The 22,557-nt window shown below is 34.9% G+C and overlaps 1 protein-coding gene across 1 annotated transcript in view; it reads right to left on the bottom strand.

The window, feature by feature from the left end:
• Positions 1-1,993: 1,993 nt before the first annotated feature.
• The window catches only part of LOC147411060 (callose synthase 7-like), a 38,307-nt gene continuing 17,743 nt past the window's right edge, over positions 1,994-22,557 (bottom strand). Inside the window, exons 13-42 of the mRNA XM_086444126.1 lie at positions 21,849-21,971; positions 21,642-21,759; positions 21,132-21,463; positions 20,323-20,375; positions 20,180-20,240; positions 16,901-16,982; positions 16,771-16,820; positions 16,589-16,675; positions 16,389-16,493; positions 15,744-15,838; positions 15,568-15,649; positions 15,313-15,476; positions 14,977-15,100; positions 14,766-14,869; positions 14,564-14,675; positions 14,324-14,475; positions 8,751-8,860; positions 8,548-8,661; positions 8,382-8,450; positions 8,055-8,244; positions 7,848-7,959; positions 7,053-7,175; positions 6,862-6,980; positions 6,615-6,698; positions 5,324-5,436; positions 5,021-5,250; positions 3,274-4,071; positions 3,124-3,174; positions 2,701-2,886; positions 1,994-2,376 (exon numbers count right to left, since the gene is read on the bottom strand). Coding sequence (XP_086300252.1) covers positions 2,134-2,376; positions 2,701-2,886; positions 3,124-3,174; positions 3,274-4,071; positions 5,021-5,250; positions 5,324-5,436; positions 6,615-6,698; positions 6,862-6,980; positions 7,053-7,175; positions 7,848-7,959; positions 8,055-8,244; positions 8,382-8,450; positions 8,548-8,661; positions 8,751-8,860; positions 14,324-14,475; positions 14,564-14,675; positions 14,766-14,869; positions 14,977-15,100; positions 15,313-15,476; positions 15,568-15,649; positions 15,744-15,838; positions 16,389-16,493; positions 16,589-16,675; positions 16,771-16,820; positions 16,901-16,982; positions 20,180-20,240; positions 20,323-20,375; positions 21,132-21,463; positions 21,642-21,759; positions 21,849-21,971 — 4,386 coding nt within the window. The 3' untranslated portion in view covers positions 1,994-2,133. The remainder of the gene's footprint in view (positions 2,377-2,700; positions 2,887-3,123; positions 3,175-3,273; positions 4,072-5,020; positions 5,251-5,323; positions 5,437-6,614; positions 6,699-6,861; positions 6,981-7,052; positions 7,176-7,847; positions 7,960-8,054; positions 8,245-8,381; positions 8,451-8,547; positions 8,662-8,750; positions 8,861-14,323; positions 14,476-14,563; positions 14,676-14,765; positions 14,870-14,976; positions 15,101-15,312; positions 15,477-15,567; positions 15,650-15,743; positions 15,839-16,388; positions 16,494-16,588; positions 16,676-16,770; positions 16,821-16,900; positions 16,983-20,179; positions 20,241-20,322; positions 20,376-21,131; positions 21,464-21,641; positions 21,760-21,848; positions 21,972-22,557) is intronic.

The following is a 22,557-nucleotide window of genomic DNA, read 5'->3' as shown; positions in this document are numbered from 1 at the left end:
TCCTCATCTTGGTTGATGTAATCTCTATAAATATCTTACTGGGATTTATGTAATTAATCATCCAAAAATTCTTAATAAAATTAGATTTTCACAATATTTAAGTGATGGTCAATCATTATAAGATTAAAAAGACTTTTCTTTTCTAGGATGAACCCATGGTTGAGGCTCTCCATCAACATGACCCTTACAATTTGAGAAAAAACACATATCCTCGAGATTAGTTTCAATCTTCTAAGGATTAATATACTTTCTCTGAGGAATACATTTTCTCGAGAATCCTTAGCATTCCAACTGTCGTGTTGATGGAGAGCCTCAACATGTGGGTTGAAGCTAGCATTTTTCCAAATTTAAGAAGGTTCGAGAATCTCCCTCATCATATTCTATAATTACGTACCTAAGCGATTCTCTCCCATGAAAGAGACTAGCTCATCTTCACAAGACACAAATGATAAATTATGAAAGAGCCTACCTCATCTTTAATACTAAAACATTTGCTTTCACCAGTTTCGATGATCAAGTTATTGAATTTTTTTTGACAAATTTATCGACTTCATGATAGAGAATTGTACACCTTTACATTTTTAATTATGTTTTTATTGATTTTCTTCAATTAATGGAATACATATTACTAAAATATGCAAAAGATAGAAGAGGCCTATGGGCCATATGAAAACATAAGTCAATCATTACCAACTCTTAATTCCTGTGGATAAATTGTAGAGGTTTGTACATGGGAGTGACATCAAAATTCACATTTAATGATAGGCACAATAGGATCCAACAAAAAAACAAAAAACAACTTCAATATTTTTTAAATCGATCAGATAGGAATAAAAGCAACAACAATGTGATCAGTGGACCCAAAATGATATGCCAAGTTACATTTGAGAAGGATGATTTCAAATCTTTGGCATTTAAGAGCAGCTCCAACGCTGACACCGATACTTGTTTATGGGTCGTCAAGTGATTATCGATATGCATGGGGTATGCACTCCAACTGTGCTACCCAAATTTGTTATCCATAAATATTTTTATATTTTTAATTCGAATTATTTTTCAATGAAATTGTAACAATTCAAATTAATTTTCTATCGGCACCCCAACTATTACTGATCTCACCATTCATTAACTTTCTTTATTTTTAATTGGAGTGCAAATAAGTAAACATTGGGTTGCCAAAAGCCAACCCCATCTTCGTCTCCAACAGTCTGGTTCGATCATGGTTTTAAAACTTGGTTTCACATCTCGTCTCGTCCAGGCCCGATACCAAGTTGTCTCGGACGAGTTTTCCGATACGTTTGGGACATCTCGTTCAAAAAATAAAAAAATTGAATGTGAAGTATTAAATCTTGACTAAAAAAAGTGACTTGGGAGTTGATCTCGTTCAGCTCAAATACCGAGTTAACTCGGGAGATACGTCTCAGTCTTGGACGAGTTTTAAAACCATGGGTTCGATGCCAAAAGCGAGAGAGTTGATGCTATTAATGGAGGTTCGCGGAGATCCAACTGGTGTTGTTGAAGCTTTTGATTCTAAGGTTTAGAAACAGAAGCAACGAGCTCCAACAGTCGGAAACCTACCCTAAACCCTAGCCCAAGCGTCTGATTTTGGTTCCCTCCAAAAAATGGGGAGCGTGAGACAAACGACGGATTTATGGCCATGAGGACCAGAAGACCCAAAATCTGAGATGGTATGGGTCGTGTGTTGAAGTTCATTTTTAGCGCTCCATGACCCAAAGGGTAACAAACCCTTATTTTCTTTAAATGTTTGTAAAAATGCGAATTTTTTTTTTTTCAGTTTTAGAGCAGCAAAGCATGGCTTTGGGAGAAGTTTGGGTTAAATATTATTCCTAAATATTACAGATTATATGCTAATGATACAAAATTTTGCTAATTATGGGTCTCCATCCTTTTTCTGGTGTTCACACTTGCTAATATATGTTCATTTTTGTGAACCACAAGAATCATCATAACACCCACACAAAAGAAGAAGAAATTATCAAAGAAGACAATATAATGTCGACTATACTAGAATGATTTAACAATGGTAGAAAAAAGTTACAATAATTGCATGGTCAAAGAATATACGACATGAGTCTATGAAAGAAAGACCAGGGAGACAAAAGATTTGGAACCTCAACTGAGTAAAGTCCTCTCTCTTTTCCCAGCTAGAATCATTGAGATTTGCAGACCTCTACTGAATGCTTGGTTGAAGAGTAAGCGCGTTTGGAATTCTGAGACGAAGGGGAACCATGATAGTATGACCACGGGCATGAAGATTAGGAGCCCCATCACGTACTCGTATGCCCTTGCTAACCCCTTTATAGAGGAGTCCCAGAGTCCTATATGCTTCAGTAACGGTCTGCATGCTTGCCCAATCTTCGAAGGAGAAATAGATAAATTTTGCATTAGTAGCTATGTTATCTATAACTGGTGGAAAAAGAATATATTGACTCTAGCTAAAATTTTGAATATAATATGGTGGCTTATGAATATTATAAAAAGTGGTTTTCTAGGTTCTGACACATGGATTCGGCTATCTGGTTGTCTGAACTGTGTGACCAAACAGTAGTCATAATCTAGTTCAAAGCAGGAGATTGCAGGATCCACCATGTTGGAACAAAAAAGACCATTTGATATGGTATCTCGTGAGCTATTACGTGTCCTCAGACAACAAAAAGAACTTGAGATAATGTCACTTACAAGAAGAAAGGCCCATCCAGTGGGCATGAAGCCAAGTATGCCAGCAAACAAGTCTGATATCGTGAGGCCACAAACTACAAATAAGACGGTCATGACAGATATGAAGCCTAGGAATAGAAGTCCTTTGAGGATTCTAAACATGAGTTGGAAGTCAGTACCAAATCGTCGTCTACCCATCGATACCATCTGTAAAACAAGTCAAAAGGCAGGCAACATCAGACTTAAGCAGAAGCGTTTCGTAAAATATTTTACGTAGAAACTTGGTTTAAAATTACAAAATAGAATATTATAATGTTTATTAACAATTGCACTAAATAAAACTCTGCCCTGTAACAAGAGATTTGTAAAGTAACATAGGGATGAATTATAAAACTGAGGATATTTTCAAGAATTACTTCATATCTGTGTGTTTAATGCATGTACCTTTAAAACCACCAAAACGGTTGCCATAACAAGCCAAGAAAGTCCATAAACCTATGAAAGAAAGACAGAAAAATGTTGTAAGGTAGGGCATGATAAGACCATAAATAAGATTAGCAAAGAACCACCATTGTTGATAGAAGGAATTTATACCAGCACACTCTTGCTATGGTGGGCTATATTGAGGTGGTAAACAATTCCATATTGGTAGATCAAGAAGCGACATGCCAGGATTATTTCGAGCACTCGACCCCTTATGTCTGTGTGTTTCAAGTGTTCCTGTTCCAAATCCCACCACGACTCCCAACTTCTATCTGGTTGAATACCAATACCACCACGGTTACCCATCCATCTTTTCCAATCGGTCCAATCATCGACTGTCTTCTGCCATTCAAAGCCAGAAGGGTTGAAAATAAAAGGGGCAAATAACCACGAAGCAACCAAGAACCAAATGGAGAATGTGACAAATAAATAGAGATTTGAACTGCGGTACGACTTCCCATAGACTTCGTACACAACCAACAGTATCATCAGCTCCATCCCCTTAACAAAATGACTTCGTGAGTAAAACCTATAGTTATCAGCAAATTTTGCATGGAACACAACAAACCCACGACCCGTAGCTCTGTATTTTGAACCTCCATGCAATATTGTCCTCCCAAAATAATGTGCTTTTGTGCCAAGTTGGAAAGTAAAGAACACAGAAGCCAGCTGAAGCTGCATAATTATAAAATCACCCAAAGCAGTGCGAAAACCTCTTTCTAGGCCAATTTCCATCACCATAGGGAGCACCAATAACAAGCCAAGCTGAAAGACCGACTGAGTAGCCAAAGCCGATTCAAGGGACTTGCTTTGCCGGATACTTGGATCCTCAAGAATTGCCTTCTCCAAACCACTCAGTACCAAATACAGCCGTCCATATAGGAAAACATATACAGTAAGCACGGTAATCTGAAATAAAGAAGATGTTGAGACAAAGCCCTAAACAAATCGTTTGCAAATCCTTATAGCAAGTAATGATCTCCAAAATGAGAGCATAGTTAATGACCTTGGAAATCAAACAACTTCGCTTAGTAATCTTTATTTCATTCTTTTCAGAAAGAGCTTATAAATTACACATTGTATTTATCAATAAAAAATTGCATACAACATTCATCTGTTAGTATAAATGAATTATTATTAGTTAGTGATCTATTTCAGCTTATTAATGTATTCTAAGCATATTAGTGCATTTCTGTAAGTGTGCACACAAGAAGCCATGTTTTAATTAGTTGGAAATATTAGTAATTTATTCATACTTATTCAAAAAATAAAAGAAATATAATAACACATGAATGCAATACTTAATAGTTTCTTCATTTTGGTGCTTTACATATTAAGTTATATGTCATTAACGCAACATTATTATTCTTACTTCTACTGTCGGACTATCAATATTTGCGCATGTGTAGCAAAATGTTGTTGATCTTCAATTTTACACCATATGGGAGTTTATTGCATTTTGGCGATTTAAAGTGTTTTGATGTTTATTTTATCGTTTCTTACAGGGTCAATGAAAATTTCTTCAATATTTCTATCATTTCCATAATTTCTCAAAATTGTGTTAATTTCCACACTGATCGAAATATTTCCATTTTCCAGACTAACCAAAATTGAAATTTAATACCTTGGATCGCATGCAAATTCAAACAATTTGAAATGTAAGAATTTCAAAGGCGAGGGTTTGTGCAAAGATAAGTTCTGTAACTATGCCAATGTGGGGAGCAAAGTGAACTTAACAAGCATCATGCATGGGCCAAATATCCAGTAATTTGGGCCATAAGCAGATTGAAACCTAGTAATTATAGAACAAAGAACAAAGAAATAAATAATTGTTAGAAGATTGCATGTGCTTGCATACCATGCTGCTAAAGTAGAAACCAACTGTGGTGAAGTAGAATGATAACATTCTATAGAAGTCAAAGCGACGTCCAAGCCGATAAACGTCCCGACTCAGTGTCTGCTCTCCATTTCCATTTGCTACCTTCGCCTCAAATTGCGATATTTGATTCATCCCCACATCACGACCCTTTCCAACTTGCAAGTATTCGTGATGAGTTATATATCCAGCACGTAGAGTCGAATTAAACCCTGCAGAAGTTTACATGATTAAGCATCTGATGATTCATGTAATCTGTACTAGTTTAATAATATCTTGCTTTACCTGAAAAAATATCTTCACTTAGATTAATTCCTCTTGAGGCTTTGCTAACTCCTCCTCTTGTTATGTGAAATATTCGGTCAAAGATATCAGGATGGCCATAGTGGAAGCGGACTCTGTGAATATAGAAAGACCAAAGATCAGAAAGTGCATATCAAAATGCTAAGGAAATATAGCAAAGCTAAACTCAGGCTTCTGATAAATCCTGTGAATTTTTAGGTTTTGATTTTGATACGAAAATGAGAGGAATTGACGCCAACTATGAAATCATATTAAATAAATAACACAAATGCAGTTGAGGAAGGTGATTATAAATTTAATCACTATAGTTTCCAAAATTTACTTGACTGTGTTAAAAATGATGTTAGATTTGCTTTTAGTTCATTAGTCTCTTTTTATTCTTTTTCTTTTACTTTTTTATTTTTAAATTTCCCATTTTTTTTTGGTTTTTGATAGGTAATATGAGAGATTTATTAATGAAGTGGGTGGAAATCCCAACATACAAAAGATACATTAAATGAAGTAATGCTAATGAAATGAACTCCTAAATAGCATTTCGCCATCTCCCGAAAGGGTGAAAGATGACTCTATGAAATCTACCTTTCAATACAACTATTAATAAACTCTAGGAAACAGACCTCTTTAATAAGATTGATGACCATTGCCAACGATCACAAATTTATTCTTGAAACCATATGCTCCAACATAAAGCAAAAGGAAGCATTCTCCACCCATCAAATGCCAAAAAGCCACAAAAAAAAAAAAAGAAACCTTCCAAATGCATCTGAGTAGAGACTAGTCGAAGGATAGGATGCCAGTAACCTGCTAAACAAAAGGTTACCAGCATACCTAGCAAGTAATTCAGAGCTGGTTTTAATCAGGTCTTAATTGATTGCTAAAAATTCTAATATAATTTTCTCGAAGTTGAATAAAATTGAGGTGTTGAGTTCAAGCAAACCAAACCTCTGGAAGTACAAGAGGCAAGCATATTTTAAGTTTTATCCTAATTGATCAATATATGTTTGTAAAAAATAACAGAGATGACCATTGGGCCCATAAGGTCACATTGGGTGTAACTAGTCACAAATGGACTCACTCAAGCAAAGGCCTCAAGGCCAAAAGGACAACAAATGGAAATATTTTGGTATTTTTTGTGGAAGTAAGAAGAAATTTAATACTATAGATAAAAATACAAAACATTATTAATAAAAAGGAAAAGGATATACTTCAGCTAATTAACATATACTTACCAACTCAAAACATAGGAACAAATGACTAAGAATAATATCATTACCTAAGAGGGCTTGCCAAAATTCGCTGTCCAATAGTTACAAAACTGGTCTCCTGATTGGACATGAACCAAGCGAGTGATGACACACTGTATGAAAAAATACAGAAAAGAAACATATGAGCCCATAAGGTCTACACTCTTATCATTGACAATGCTGTGGAAAATGGATTTGCTTTGTAAAATGTGTGAACAAAAATGATATAATCATCAAGATCAAAATGCATAATAGCAAGATATATGTTAAACTAGCCTTCCAGTGAAAATATGCTCTCGAAGTCCCAAAATTGAAGGTTTCCGGTCTGCGCGACGACGTTTCAGAAGCTCCTCCAAAACATTCCTCATTTTGAAAGCCTCTTCAAGGTAATTATCCTGAAATCACATTATAAGAAAACGAACAATGAGTAACTCAAACAATCTATCTTATAAATGAATGGATAGTACCTGATTCATGTCTATGGTCTGAAGTGCTTCCCCACGAGTGAAAATTATAGCATGATTTTGATTTTCTGGTTTCCCTTCACCAATTTCGGTAGGAGGGCCTGGGAGTTTGATGCGGTAAATTTCCTAAAAATAAAAAATAATCCATATATTAGAGTGAGATAAAAGCTATTATTTATAGTTAAGCACGAATCCATATGTAAGGGAATGACAACAAAAGGCATGGCATGATCATGTCAGAGAGATAGAAAGAAGGAATCCTCATGATTTTGTTACAAGTTGCAAAACACAATTTAGTTATACCTTATGGTGATCTTGCAAGATATTTTTGTTGGATTCAAACCATGTATTACAATGACAAGATGAAAGTGGAATTCAGATACAGATCATGCAAAATCACGAGTCATTGGAAGTGACCAAGCTCCCATGCAGGCAGAAGTCAGTTACTAGTTTAGTATGACAAATTGTATCCTATTTAATCGATCTGTTTTGAACCTGATTTACAGACCTTTTAATGGCTTTTCTTTGCTGCTGAGCATCACTTCTACTACTTGCAGAGAGAAGTAAATTACTACTACTATCTACTGTTAGTCAATAGAAGTTGAATCTGATGCAGACCTTTTAAGTGTCATCCCACCGCTGCTTTGTATTAGTCCTACTCTAGATTGACTAATCATGATATAAGGAATCCAGGATAATAGTTCTCTGGTGCAATTTCCTACTTGTTAAACCAATCTTTACAGGAAATTACCCATCAAAAAACTAAAACTTTACAAGAAATTCTCTTAAGTGCAATACCTCATCAAACTTTTCAACTCCTTTGACAAGAACAGAATAATAAGCTTTTTCAGTTTTTCCATTCACCGAGTCCTCTACCTCATCTATGTAAGCAACACGTAGGGATGGATACCTGTACATTATTTTGGATTTAGAATGAGGTAAATTAATCAACATGGTTGCAAATAGATCTACAATTACTAGAAATTTAAAATTTATATGGCTTACAGTAACATGAGAGCAAGAATGTTCTGATAACAACTTCGTTCTCGAGGTTCGGTGGATTTCTTCATGGTACCATACACCTGACAAGAAACAACATAGGTAAACTTGGTATCAGCCACCGCTTCCGAACGGGCAGTGAAAGCCATCTTTTCCTGATGATCTATATCCAATGATCTGTAACCACCGAAAATTGCTGCAAAACAAACATAAAAATAGCTCATGGTCAATTGATTTCTCAGTTAATAAGGATATCCAAAATAAAGTGTACTCTAATTTTAAGAGATTGATCGAAAGAGACACAAAACATAAATCCATAGCAAAGAAACATACCACGATCTCCAGCCATATCCAGGAAGCATTGAAGTTCTAGAGCTTGCCTATAATACATCATCCCTCTCACTGGTACAAAGTAGAAACATAAAATGATGGTGTTAGAAAAGTCCATACGAATATTGTTAAGGCAAGCTAAGCTGCATACATTCTATATCATCCAAACCTGTTCTAAAAAGTGTCTGCCCTCTGTAAGATACCCATTGACGAACAAAATCCATCTTTTCTTTCTCATCTCTTTTTGAATAATTTATACGCTCGGTAAAATTGCTCCACTCATCTAGTTTGCAGTAACAGAGAAAAATTGGCACAGTTTATAATAGCCACAGAAAAAACAAGGACACTGCAACCAAGAGTCTCAACAATTACCAGGATATATCTTCTGTAGGTAAAATAAAACTGATATTCCATCCTCATTTTCCTTGTTGAGCTCATCCTCCGAATAGAGAACGTCTTCTTTGTAATAAGGAGTCAAAACACTAAAAGCATAAACGGGATGAGGGTGTGACGTTAGAATAATAAGATATCCATTACCAAAGATTACTCAAATAGCACAAGTGTCAAAGCATGGTCAACAAATCAAAAAAGTGCTAATTGGTGCAGGTGCAAGGTGACATCATGCTCAATATGTCAAGCAATAGGATGTTTATTGATGGCATTAAAGAGTGCAATACCACCATCATCAACGCCTTATCCCAAAATTTGATGTCAGCTGAATGAACCAACTCTTTCTTGGTTTTACTTGTTCAAAGTCCTTGGACTCCAAAGAAGCTATCCAAAGTTCTAGTTTTGCATGACTCCTCCCTAGTCTCATCAATTAACATGATTGTCTGCAAATAACATACACTACGGGACTTGAACTACAATAGAAACAATTACTTCATCTATAACTAAGAAATGTATATACATACTCAAGTCGACCCTTGATGTAAATCATTGTAATTTTAATCCTCATCGTTTGTTCTCACACTAGTCTCAATCTTTAACATATGTAGTTAACAAATTTGATAATCTACATGGGACACCTTTCTTTTCCAATACCCTTTAAATAAACTCACCTGGTACTTTGAAATATGCTTCATCTAAGTCTAACAAAAATCATAAGAGATTCTTCATATTCTCCCTGAACTTTTCCATCATTAACCGAAGTAGAAAGATAGTCACGATGGTTGATCTCCCCGGCATAAAACCAAATTGGTTATTGATATTTATATTTTTTTATCTTAATCTTTGCTCCAACACTCTATCCCATAATTCCATTACGACTCATAATTTTGATGTTTGATGGTAATGCAACTCTCTGTCTTATTTTTATTATAAAGGTACTACAATACTTTTTCTCCATTCATCCAACATCATTTTTGACTTCAAAATATTAAACTTAGTTGGCCAGGACAATCTAATGCTCCCCATGTATTTCCATGCTTCTATCGAAATATCCTATGGCCCTAAATCGCTACCCGTCTTCATCTTTGTTAGAGCTATTTTCACTTACAATACCGTAAATCCATAGAAGTATGTCTGGTCTTTGGTCTCTCATGTGTCTCCTATCTTAAGCCTCATATGTGATCTTCATTTAATATCTTTGGAAATAACTCCACCACCTTACTTTAATCTTTTCATCTTTTACCAAAACTCTCTTATCGTCATTTTTAACACATCTAACATGATCAAAGTCTTTAATTTTCTTTTTCTCTAATTTGTGCCAGCTTTTGGACATTTTTCTCACCCTCTTTATTTCCTAACTTGTTATATAGATCATTATATGCCTTATGTTTTGCTTCACTTACCATTCTTTAAGCTTCTTTCTAGCATTAGTTGTTAGTTAATAATTCTTCAATTCAGTCATTGTTTCAAGTTTCGTACCATTTAGGAGTGCTTCAGCCAAGACATTTTGATTTCGGTTGAGACTGAATGAAACATTCACTGTTTCAAGAATGTTTTGGTCGAGACTGTCTCAGTTTTTCTCCCGACTAAAACATTGCAAGTGCCAGCTAGCTTAGATGGTAAAGTCTTTGGGTGATGATACCCATAGTCACAAAGTTGGTGTAAGGGTTTAAAACAGTAAGGGAAAACTTCGGAAAAAAACATTAAAAACAGGAAAAAAAAATGATGAAAATAGAAGACAAAAAATATATTAAAAGTTATGAAAAAAAAAAAAAAAAAAAAATATATATATATATATAATGAAAATTCATAAAATCAAGTTCTTATCATCAAATCTCATACTTTTACATTTATGAATTACCAAATTCTATTCTGTACCAAATCCCACATTTAAAAAAAAAAAACCGAAAATGTTTAAATTTGTGTTCATGTGAAAAAAATGGGAAAACAACGGAAAAAATATATAAAGAACGGAGACTTTTGTCATTTTAATTGTTAGGGATGCAAGTCACGTTTTAAATGAGTTTTCTTTTTCTCAAAAAATCGCCGGTTTTTGTTACTATGATGATACCGGAGACTTGGGGTTCAAATCCCGCCAGCACCGAGTTACTAAACTCATTAAAAACAGGTTACCAATAATAATAATAATAAAAAAAATTTCCTCAAGATGAGATTTTAAACATTGTTCACATTTCACAATATCTAGGCTCCAGCCTCTTAACTTGATGGGAAGTGTTGATGTATTCATATTAGTGTCATTAAGGTGGTGTTTGATTGAGCTTCGAAACGCAGCGTTTCGCGCGTTTGCAATGAGAAGCTGCATTTCTTACCGTAATTACCGTTTGATACAAGAAATTGCAAAAAACTGCGTCACGCTTTTGCGTTTTTAAACGCAAATATTAAAAGCGGATATTAGCCGCTTTACCAAACTGCGTTTGCGGGAGAAGTTTTTACCGAAAAACGGCTCAGATGAAAAGACGCAAATGCCCTCGATCTCGTTTTCTTCTCTTCTTCTCCGTCGACAGAGCCCACACAACTCTCTCTCTCTCTCTCTCTCTCTCTCTCGCACAGATCTTCTCCTCTTCTCCGTCGACAGAGCCCACACAACTCTTTCTCTCTCTCTCTCTCTCTCGCACAGATCTCACTCTCTCTTCTTCTCTTCTTCTTTTTACTGTCGACAGAACCTCGAACAAACCTGTCTCTCGCAGACCTTCACAGTCATCTGTGTTTCTCTGCCCTTTAATGGCTAAAAGCTCTTGAAGGATCAAATAATGGCTTCTGGTGGTTACCGAAACGGTGTTCAAAAGGGATCTGTGAAGGTCGAGGGACCTTTCTCTGTGAGTTCGAATCTCAAGTCTTCGAGCTTTTAAATCCAAGCCTGCTTCGGCATCTGGTCTTCACCGGAGCACCTTTGGTTCACTTGGAAGCTCCGCCGGTGGAGCAAAAGACGACACCGGAGGTTAGTTTTTTTTTCAGATATTTATCTGATTTTGAAATTGAGAAGTGTGGATTTCTGTTTTGGAGACTGTGATTACTGGATTTGCCGATTTGACGACTTTGAGATCATTTTAGAGCTCGTGATTTGTGAATTCTGAATTTTGATTTTTTGTTTCTAGTATATTTTAGTTTAGATTTGTTGAGGATTAAGGATTTTCTTCTATTTGATGTTATTTTCAGATTCTTAGATATGAAGTTGGAGCTTTCGATCTATTGGTTTTCAAGCTTTAATGTCGATCAAGCAGCACTCCTGATAATAGAAGACTAAAACTCTTACTTATAATGTTCGTTTTTCTTCATCTATAACTCAATTTGGATTCCTTAATCTTGTTTCTCTACAAATTGATGTCAAAATGCACTTAGAAATTCTTCAAATCTAGTGATTTTCAACCTGTTTTCGTTTTGTTTTGAATAAAAATTGAACTAATCCTATCAATCCAAGAAAATGAGAAGCAAATAATTGATTGAGATTCTATAATAGTTTCTGATTTATAGATTTTTGTCTTTTTTGTTATGTCTAGAAGAGTTGAAATTAGGAAATGTGGAAAATTAATTATACTTTGGATGTTTAAAATTCTGTAATTTATCACTCTTAACCTTAAAAGCCTAATTTGCAGATAATTTAAAGGTCTTAATTCATGGCAAAGTCAAGACATAATTTTTCTACTCAAGTAAAGAACAGATTTTCACTAGGCTTTCTTGTTGCTTCTTTTTATGTACTTTAATACACCATTCCTTCTTATTTTTCTTCAGGCCATGGCACCTTCTCCTGTATTAATTTCTATTATATCTTATCTTGTTTAGATCATTTGTTTCTCTTTAGTTTCTTCACTTTTTTGTATGTCTATTATTGTTTGGCTGAAGTATTTAGGAGATTTTCAATGTATATTTTCCAAACTATTGTTTGGCTGTAACCTTCAAAATGTATTTGGAATCAAAATGTACGTGGTCTCCAAGACCGATATAAGTACTAAACGATTGGAAATATATATTATCGTATTTATTTACTTAATTATAGATTAAACTATGAGTTGCCAAGTTGTTCTTGGTGAATCACCTCAACCATGACAATGGTTATAATTGTTAGAGTTTAATCAAGAAAACATATATTTTAATCGACAAACGAGCTCACTGATTGGTTTTGATATCAAGAATGGAAAACGCCTTGTACTTTCTCAAGCCCTTTGATTTTGGTGAAACTTAAGATGTTTATGATCCTCTTCAAGATGTTGGATGTATATTTTTCATGTTTTTATTTATTTCAATTTTACTAATTATATTAACTATGATTATTATGTTTAAATGATGTCGGAATGTAAATTAGAAGTTATGTGGATGTGTTATGTATATATGATGTGATGTGGATATGTTATGTATATATGATGTAATGTGAATGTTGAATTGCGTATTATGCAGGTATTTTGTTTATTAGGAAAATTTCATATGTCCATTTTTAAGAGGAGATGCTGTCGAAATTTCTGTAGAATTATAAATTTTTCTATAATTTTTTTTTTGAACTATAAATATTTTAAAATTAATACAATTATTTTTAAATTTTTTTATATAATTTTATTATATTTATATATATTTAGTGTAATTATAAATTTATAAGGGTATTCTGGTAATTTTTTATGCATTTTGAGTGTTCTATCAACCTCAGAGGTATTCTAGTCATTTTACCCTAAACAACAGATTCTAGAAGCTATATCAAACAATAATTACCAGATTCTGGTCAACAGCACAACACTTTTACGAAGCTGTAACAAACAAGCTTTTCAGTGTTTCAGCTTCTGACAGCAGATTCTGACAGCAGAAGCTGACAGCAGATTCAGGCAGCTGAATCAAACGGGGCCTAAACAAGTTACGTACAATTGGGTGATTGGGGGGTTAAGACATTAGTCATGTGAAATAAGGTAGAATAAGTATTTTTGGTTTTTATTTTCTAATTGGCAATATTGAAAAATTGATGAAGTCTTTAATATAAAAGGACATCAGAGGATTGTAAGCATCAAAGCACAGCCCTTCTTCTCTAACTTGTACTAAAACCGTATAGAACTACACTCTCAATTGGAGACACTTTAAATAAAAAAATAACACAAACCCCTCAGTTGGTGTGACACAATGCAAAACAACTTTGAGGTCGTGGGTTCAAGTCCAGCTTACCTATAAAAAAATAAATAAATAAAATAACACAAACATGTATCATTCTCGTCATAAGTATGTGCAATCACTCCTAGTAAAAAAATAAAAGAGAGTATGCGATATGGATGTCATATGTCACACGGTAACCACATTACATTATAAAAATGTTTTTTTTTTCTAGATTCAGAAAATTTTACTAAACCCAAAATCCAAGAATTCAGTGTTCATCAAACATAAAACTCTCACTATATAGATTCCAGCATTTGTACCCAAATCTGTACAGTATAGAAATAATCTAAAGCAAAATAATGTTCTCCTTCTTCCTTTTATTTTTTATTTTGGTGGATTTGTCAATACACTGGCAAGTTAATTTGATTGATCTAGAATTGTAGGATTTTTTTTGCAGAAGGTCTAACCTGAAAGATAGCATGTTACGAACTTTTGGAGCACTTGGCATATTCATAAACAAAGAGTTCGTGAAAAAAGTGATGCGACGCCTAGCTTCCAAATTCATAGGCACATTTATTGCAGATTCTTTGACGGTCAAAAGCAAATGAAGCCTAACAACCTGTGTGAAAAATATAAACAAAAAAGTTGATCAAATAGACTACAAGACAAATGGTTCAAGGTAAAAAAGAAAATGAGCATGGTAGTACCTTTTCCATCCAAGATCTATTTTCCATAAGGTCAAGCCTTAGTTTTTGAAATTTCTCGCCTTTTTTGGGATCTTGACTATGTTGCTTCTGCTGGTGAGATATTTCCAAAATTCTATGAACAAATTTAAGTGCATAAGATGGTCATGAAAGCTCATTTTGTTGTGTACTTTTTAAAAAATAAAAAATTGAAGAAGGATCTTACGAGCGTCCATTAATCATAACATCCTGCGTAATAATCTCCATAATATCCTGAAGGACATTGATAATTGGCACCTTGAACTCGTTAACATCTTCACGATCACCTTTCTGTTGACATTAGCTCTTAAGTACAATAACTAATAACCCTTAGGTCTAGACCTGTCCCTCAATGTCAGAGTTAAAAGAAATAAGGAAAATTGAAACAAGAATGTTACCAAAAGGGTTAAAAGTTTCTCCAACTTAGTGCTGAGCTGAGGCAGCTCACTCATCCTGAAGACGCTCAAGAATTTATCCCGCCTTATACTCTCATCAATTTCATAACATATTTGCCTAATAACCCTGGACCATAAGATACAAAAGCAGATGTTTAACGAGGATCCCATCAAATGGAGATAATATACCAAGACAACCTTGGTCATAATATTTTTGTTTTTTTTTGCCTTTTTCTTCTTAACCAATATTTTTCCCTCTTTTATGATTTTTCTTTCTTATGTATTTTTATTTCTTTGATTGTTGATTAAAAAAAGATGTTAAGGATATATTTTACTTACTGTTTATCTCCTTCATCATCCAAAAGCCCAAACAATATATCTCTTAACGTCTCATAGCATTCGATCACGGCTGAATGCATGTATGCATCATACTTTATCTTTTTAAATAAGTATGCATCCGGTTTACCCTTGACATCTTTCGCCATGTCCAATGCTATGGGTATCTACGAGTGAAGACAGAGTAGGGTGGAAGAGGGTTAATCCTAGAGAAAACATATTTAGCATTCAAATAAAACAAGAAAGTTAAACATCTACCTTACTGGCTAGCAAGAAAGGAGGCCATTGGACAACAGACACATCACCTGAAGCATAAGGAACAAGCAGAAGATCTCTCTCCCTGCATGATAAAAGTAAATTAATAAGATGTTGAAAGTATCAATAAAGTCGTACATACAGTATTAAAAATTCTTTAAGCAAGACTTGGTCTCAACTTATTGCTTATCAAGTCCTCCAACCGCATACTGTTGATGAATTCATTCCACACCTGGGAGAATTTTGCAATGTTCCTCCGCTCCCATTCCTCATCCTGTTATTGCAGAGTGCACAATTTTAGTGAAAAGAGCATTATTGTTTAATATGTCCCTATATCATTGTTGAGTGTATGTTTTCCTCCAGTCTCGGGTGTGTCATACTCATACCCCAGTTAGGCCCCGTGACCTTCCTATATTCATAGTTCTCCCCCTTCAATAGATCGGTCTTTTGGAGTAGGTTGTTGGTTAACATGGTATCAGAGCACTAGGTTTGTATAGGTCATGAGTTAGAATCTTTTCACCCTTATGGGTGAGGAGGAGTGTTAAGTGTACATTTTCCTCCACTCTCGGGTGTGTCATACCCTAATTAAGTCTGTGACCCTCTTATATTCATAGTTCTCCCCCTCTCCAATAGATCAGTCTTTTGAAGAAGCTGGTTGGTTAACAATCATAACTACTAAAGTAACATTGTCCACAGACAAACAAATATCAGTTTGTGTAGTTAAGTTTGTATGCCTGGAAATTTACATGTAATGCACACATTGGGAAGGGATCATAGTAAGATTAATAATTAAATATGGTAAAATCAACCAAAAACAGTATTACCGAGTGGCTACTTTTGGCATCCTCTCTTGAGGATGGTACAAGACGTTTGCTGAAAGCATTGGGCACAGACTCAAATCTGGATCGCAACATCCCAAGTGTTCGTATCTAAGGAAAGTCAAGCATATAGAAGGTAAGTACAAAAAAATTAATTAATTAGGAATGTTAGCAACTAGACTAACAGTAAATGAACACCCACTGACCTCTCCCAAGTGGCTGAAGGCTCCATGAATACCACCACATACAGTAGAGAAAATGGCATACCAAATCTGTGTGTCCATGAAATACACCTATATTCCAACAACAAAAGATTCAAGCGCAGTTTTTTAAGTGTTTTTAAGTGTTCAACATTTCATTTACGGAAACTAGTTTAAGATTGTCTTACCAGGGCAATGGGTCCCCATATGGTAATAATAACACCAATATTATGTTTCACTGCATCAATACATATCACTTAGTGCAGCCCAATGCCAGACAAGAAAAAGTAATAAGTTACAAAATAGATGAAGTCTTACCATTGGGAAAAAACTCATGCCACTCATAGTTACCAACTCTCATGTCCATTATCAGCTTTGTTGGTTCAATTAGAGGCAATATCTAATTGCAAGAAGAATAACATTAGATCTTGAAAAAAAAAAATTACTTCATGGGTTGCACAGATCTGTCATGGTAATTTCAAAATGGTCAAGTAAAAGTTGGAATGCTACAAAATTTTATATCAAAATGTTTATTCTCATACCAGTCACGGCTTTCTCCTAAATGTTGTTAATTATGTTGATATATACATTTGGGACTTTGTTATTGCTCATTGCCTAGCAAATTAACTCCCTACATTTCATGCATTTTACAAAGCTAAAAAAACAATATAAAGATTCTTCTTTTCTCTGAACTTCTACATCATTTGTCTAAGTAGACTGTTCGACGGTTGATTTACCGCACATAAAACTGAATTGGTTCTCTGATATCTTTGTTTAATTAATTTTTTTTTCTTTTGCATAATCCTTGTTCAATCACCCTTTCCCATAATTTTCATAGCGTGGCTCATAAGTTTAATGCCATGATATTGCAACTATGCATGTATCTTTTATTCTTTTATACCGGTAATACCAAGGTTTAAAATCTTGTTTCAAGCCAATGTTTTGGATAAGAGAAATATTGAGATGGTCTTGACTAGGGCTGCAACTTGGGCGGGAAAAACCCAAACCCGATGGGTTCAACCCAACATTGGGTCAGATTAGGGCACATATAGGTCGGGTTCGGTCTTGGGTTCGAGCACACATAAAAATTGACCGAAAAAATTGGGTTGGGTTCGGGCATAAGCATCGGGTTGCCCGAACTTGGTCTTTATTCCTTGTAGGCTTTAGTGTCTACCTTTGCTCCCCAAGCCATTATCGTTTTTTTTTAGGTTTCAGACGGGGTATGGGTAAAAGGTTTTTTTTTAAGTAACCATGGGTATGGTATGGTATGTGCACAGACATGGTTGGTTTTTTTTTTTTACATTCACTAATGCTAGTGACATTTGGGGGGTGACAAAAATGACATTTTGACATGGTGGAGCGCACATACCGTAGATGTTTTTCTCGAGACACAAGTGAAAAAAAAGCATCTATGGTTATGTGCACGCCACCACAAAAAAATTGTCATTTTTGCCAACAAAAAATATCACCCCAGCACGACTCTTTTATATTTTCAAAAAATATAGAGATGACTTTGGACTTTGGTGGTAATGTTTACCACGTTCTTTACCTTTGCCTCTTCTGTTATCCCTCTTTTCTTCTCTTCTTATTGCACAAGTAAACAAAAACAAAAAACCCTATTTCAAGTTTCAACGGTGAGTTTCATCTTAATCTACAGCGATTCGACCATAGTGATTCTGACGATTGGAGTATTCCTCTCTCTCTCTAAAAAAACTTTAAGCTTCATGTTCTTATTCTTCTCCCCCTCTTTCTTCTTTTTTTAAAACCTCTTTTAAAGAAGAAATATGACCTTTCATAGGTAGATAAAGATCTCTTATAATCTTTTTTTTTTGTTTTTTTCATATTTAAATTTATTCTTAACCTGAATAAAGACCTCTTATAATCTAAGATAGAAAACCTCAAATATACCCTTGAAGTATGAAGAGTTCTTCTTAACATCTGATTTTTTTCATATTTCAGATTTTCTCGGAGCTCTTCTTTTATTTTATTTTTTCTATTATGTAAAGTGAGGCGTTAAGAATGTAGCATTAATTAATGTTTTAAATACATTATTTATCATTAATGTTGAACCAATTGAATTGTCAAGAAGATGGAATTTTGGATAAAATTAACAAGAATATTCTTGATTAAGGTGAGATTGAAACATGGATTCAAGATGAGATTCAAAATGTTCAAATTAACTTAACACATGGATGATTTAGAAATGCCCCTCCACAATGTGGAATTTTATTGTTGTTGAATAGGTAAGATTAAGGTCTACATGTTGGGGTGGCTTTTAATCTATTTGTTTTAATTTAAGCTTTTCAACCCGGCGAACTCGATGAACCCGACAAAACCGACATGCGTTAGTCTCGGGTTGAGTATTGCATGCCCAAGGTCGGGTCAAGCGGAGGTGTGGGTTGGTCTTTGTAAAGCTTGGGTTGGGCGCGGGTTGATCCCCAACCCAGCCCAACCTGCCTGAGTTGCAGCCCTAGTCTTGACTGAAGCATTAATGTTTTGAGGTCAACGTTTCGTTCCGGTAGGATCCGACATTGAAAGGTAATGGAACTTTGAATACTATAATACTTTTTCTCCATTCATCTGGTATCTTTTCAATCTTCAAAATATTATTGGATAATTTAGTTTGTTAGGATTGTCCCATACTTCCCATGCATTTCCATATTTCAATCGGAAAACCATCTAGTCCTAAGCCTTGCCTATCTTCATCTTTTGCTACCTTTTTTTTTCACTTCTAAACACTAATTCTAAGAAAGCATGTGTCATCTTAGGTCTCCCATTGTGTCTCCTCCAAGCCATAATTCTTTAAAGTAGGCTTAAGAATCTCATCTTTACAATTAATGTTATGAAATTCCCCCTAGTTTTCATTTTTCTGATTTGTGCCAACTTCTAAACTTATTTCTCAACAGTAATATATACCTAAATTATTATATAGATTACCATATGCCTTATGTTTGGCATCACTTACAACTTTCTTTGTTTTTACTAATTTTGCAAAGATTTGTAACAGTTCCATTTTGTCTCTAATGACCCAAATTCAAATTGATACCAGACGTTCAAGAATAGTCGAGTCCCACGAGTAAGAGAAATCATTGGCCAAAATTCCATGGAATTCTGTGAGAATGGCTAACTAATGGAACATTAAAAAAAAATAGAGTTATAAACCACTGACTAAAGCACCTCACACTTGTCCATAAATATTCTATTGCATGTTCTCTACAATTATTCAAATTTTCATGACTAATTATCTGGCTCAAGATAGATTTCGATGCCAAAATTTGATTCATGTTCCAAATCCAGCCCCAACATTTGGGATAAGGCAGGGATGATGGTAATGATGAAGAATGATTACTTTCCTCATGTTATGAAGTGGAGCCTTTTTTTTTCTATATCGACTGCTAACCTGACACAACCCTCCTCCTTTGTCCGGCTTGAGACCGACAATGAAAAGGAAACACTTTCCCAAGGTTGTCAATTTATATGATAGATTTTTCTTCTCTTTTTTCCCTCTTTCTGATAAGTGATATAACTAGACTTTTCATAACAGATTTATGATAAGAGAAGTTACAAGTAATAGACTTTTAAGGGGAATAAAATCACCTCTACATAGTAGCTGAATGCCAACTTGCTGATTAGAAGCAGGATCCAAAACAGAGTATATCTGTGCATATGAAATATGATGCTCTTAATGAGAACAAAATAGCGCTTTACAATTGAGAAACCAGAAATCTATGCTTTCTTACTTGAGAAGTGAGAACATATCCTCATGCATTCCTCTTCCCACAAATAGTTTCGGCTGTAATACAGTCAAACATAGGTAAAATAAGGTTTTGAATTTCACATTATTACTGGGTTTTAACCTAAGACGAAACCAGAACTTCAGTAAAATATAGGCCAAAACTTTGGTGGGTGGAAATCCAACACTCCTTTTTATAGTAAATAAAATTGGGAACATGTTCTTCTCCATCCTAATCTTCTCTGACCACAGAAAAGAACAGAAAAGAAAACAGAGAGAGAGAGAGCTTAAAGATGGGTCTGGAGGGGAATGTTTGGAGAGGGAACTTAAAAATGCAATCAAAGAAACTTATTTCTAGATTGTCCATCTGAAAAGCACGATGCGATTCATTGGATCTCACCATGTAGGATATTTTCAAAACAATTTTACTCAATAAAATTGGGAACATGTTCTTCTCCTTCCTAATCTTCTCTGAACACCGAAAAGAACAGAAAAGAAAACAGAGAGAGAGAGCTTAAAGATGGGTCTGGTGGGGGGGATGTTTGGAGAGGGAACTTAAAAGTGAAGTCAAAGAAATTGATTTCTAGATTGTCCATCTGAACAGCACGATGTGATTCATAGGATCTCACCATGTAGGATTTTTTTCAAAACAATTCTACTCAATTTTTTTTTTCCTTTCTTTGTTTATGAGGATTTCGGATAGATACCCAAAACTGAAACAAAACACTTAAAACATTTCAGGAAAAAAAAAAACCCTACAAAGAAAAAGGGACATAGGCCCTTGTACATAAAATTAAACCAATGCAAGATTCTTACCTGGGCCCACCACAAAAGTAGACTGATAATGCGCCAATTAGAACGCTCCATGTGTCTCCGCAGAGGTGGAACAACAAATAGTATTGCAGCCAATATATTGGGCATCATATAAATAGCGACTGCATAATTATAAAATGATTGGTTCCGCCAGTTCCCACCCCAATCGCTGAAAAATTTGACTAGTCCTGCAGGATTCTGCACAGAACTGGAATACCCTATCGGAAGGACTACAACCCATACAGCTGCGACTGCAAATTTCAGGATGTATCGAAGAATTTGGGTATATCTCAAGCTTCCCCAAGCTTTGCAACTGAGGATAATATCCAGAGTGGCTGCATAATATAGATAGTTTTAAAGAAGAAAATTTCTACACAGGACTACAATCATGGGTTCACAACTACATTGTATGTTTAATAGATTCGAAGTTAATTGCCACCACTAATAAGAGTATAAAACAGAGAGATCAGATACAAAGTGCAAAGAAAATTAAAAGGGATTCAGCCATGGTACCTTGCAAAAAATTGAGTAGAGCCCAAGTTATAAAAATACTTAAAACGCTTCTAAATACATCTTCATCAAAGATAGCGGCAATAGATCCAGAAGGACTCCATGCAATGATAACCATAGCCTGAAACACAACCAAAACCATGGCAACAGTTACCTTGCAAATGAAAAGCCTGATACCAACTTCATCTCACTGTACAAAATTGACTGTACCTGGAAAGCCAATATAAAGAATATCCACATCCGATCAAAACTTCTGAAAAGGTGCCAAAATGTACGGACTTCAACAAAATTTGTCTTGGGCTTCCTCTTTCCAGTAGGGGGTTGATTAGGACCCTAAAAAATATTATGCATGAGCTTAATTTTCTCTTTTAAGAGAATTTTTCATATAGCAAGAATAAGAGGGACAATTAGACCCAAAATTGTTGTGTTAAAAGACCAACTTCAATTCAACCAAGGAGAGCAAAAGGCAGAAAATTGAGAAATGATAGGCTCTCCAAGCAATCACATATTTTATTTGTATGGAACTATCTGTTGACGGGTCAGCAGATGTATTGTATCTATAGAAGTAAACCAATAAAGGGAAATGGGAAGCATGTGTAAATAACTCTTTAGAACTTAAACACCACTAGAAACTTCTACAATCGCCGCCCATTGTATCAATGCCAACTTGGACTTATCAACAACCACCATGAAATGTGCATGACTTATTGAAAAGAACACTCACTTTCCTTGGCATGGCACACATGCTGAAGACCCAAATAAACTTTTCCACAGGGTCTTGTTCTAACAACCAGGATGATTCATTCCTATCCAGGACAGATATATTTCTAATCAATGCGTTTAGGATGAGTTTTGTGCTAGTTTGCCTCAATTTATCATTCTTAAACCAACCTCGGACTGTGGTCCTCTGATATTGGAC

This window comes from Akebia trifoliata, chromosome 1 (genome assembly GCF_017979445.1).
Source record: "Akebia trifoliata isolate Shusen 1 chromosome 1, ASM1797944v1, whole genome shotgun sequence".
Classification (NCBI taxonomy): Eukaryota; Viridiplantae; Streptophyta; class Magnoliopsida; order Ranunculales; family Lardizabalaceae; genus Akebia; species Akebia trifoliata.
Note: the sequence above shows the minus strand (reverse complement) of the source record. Positions and strands in the feature narration are given on the sequence as shown.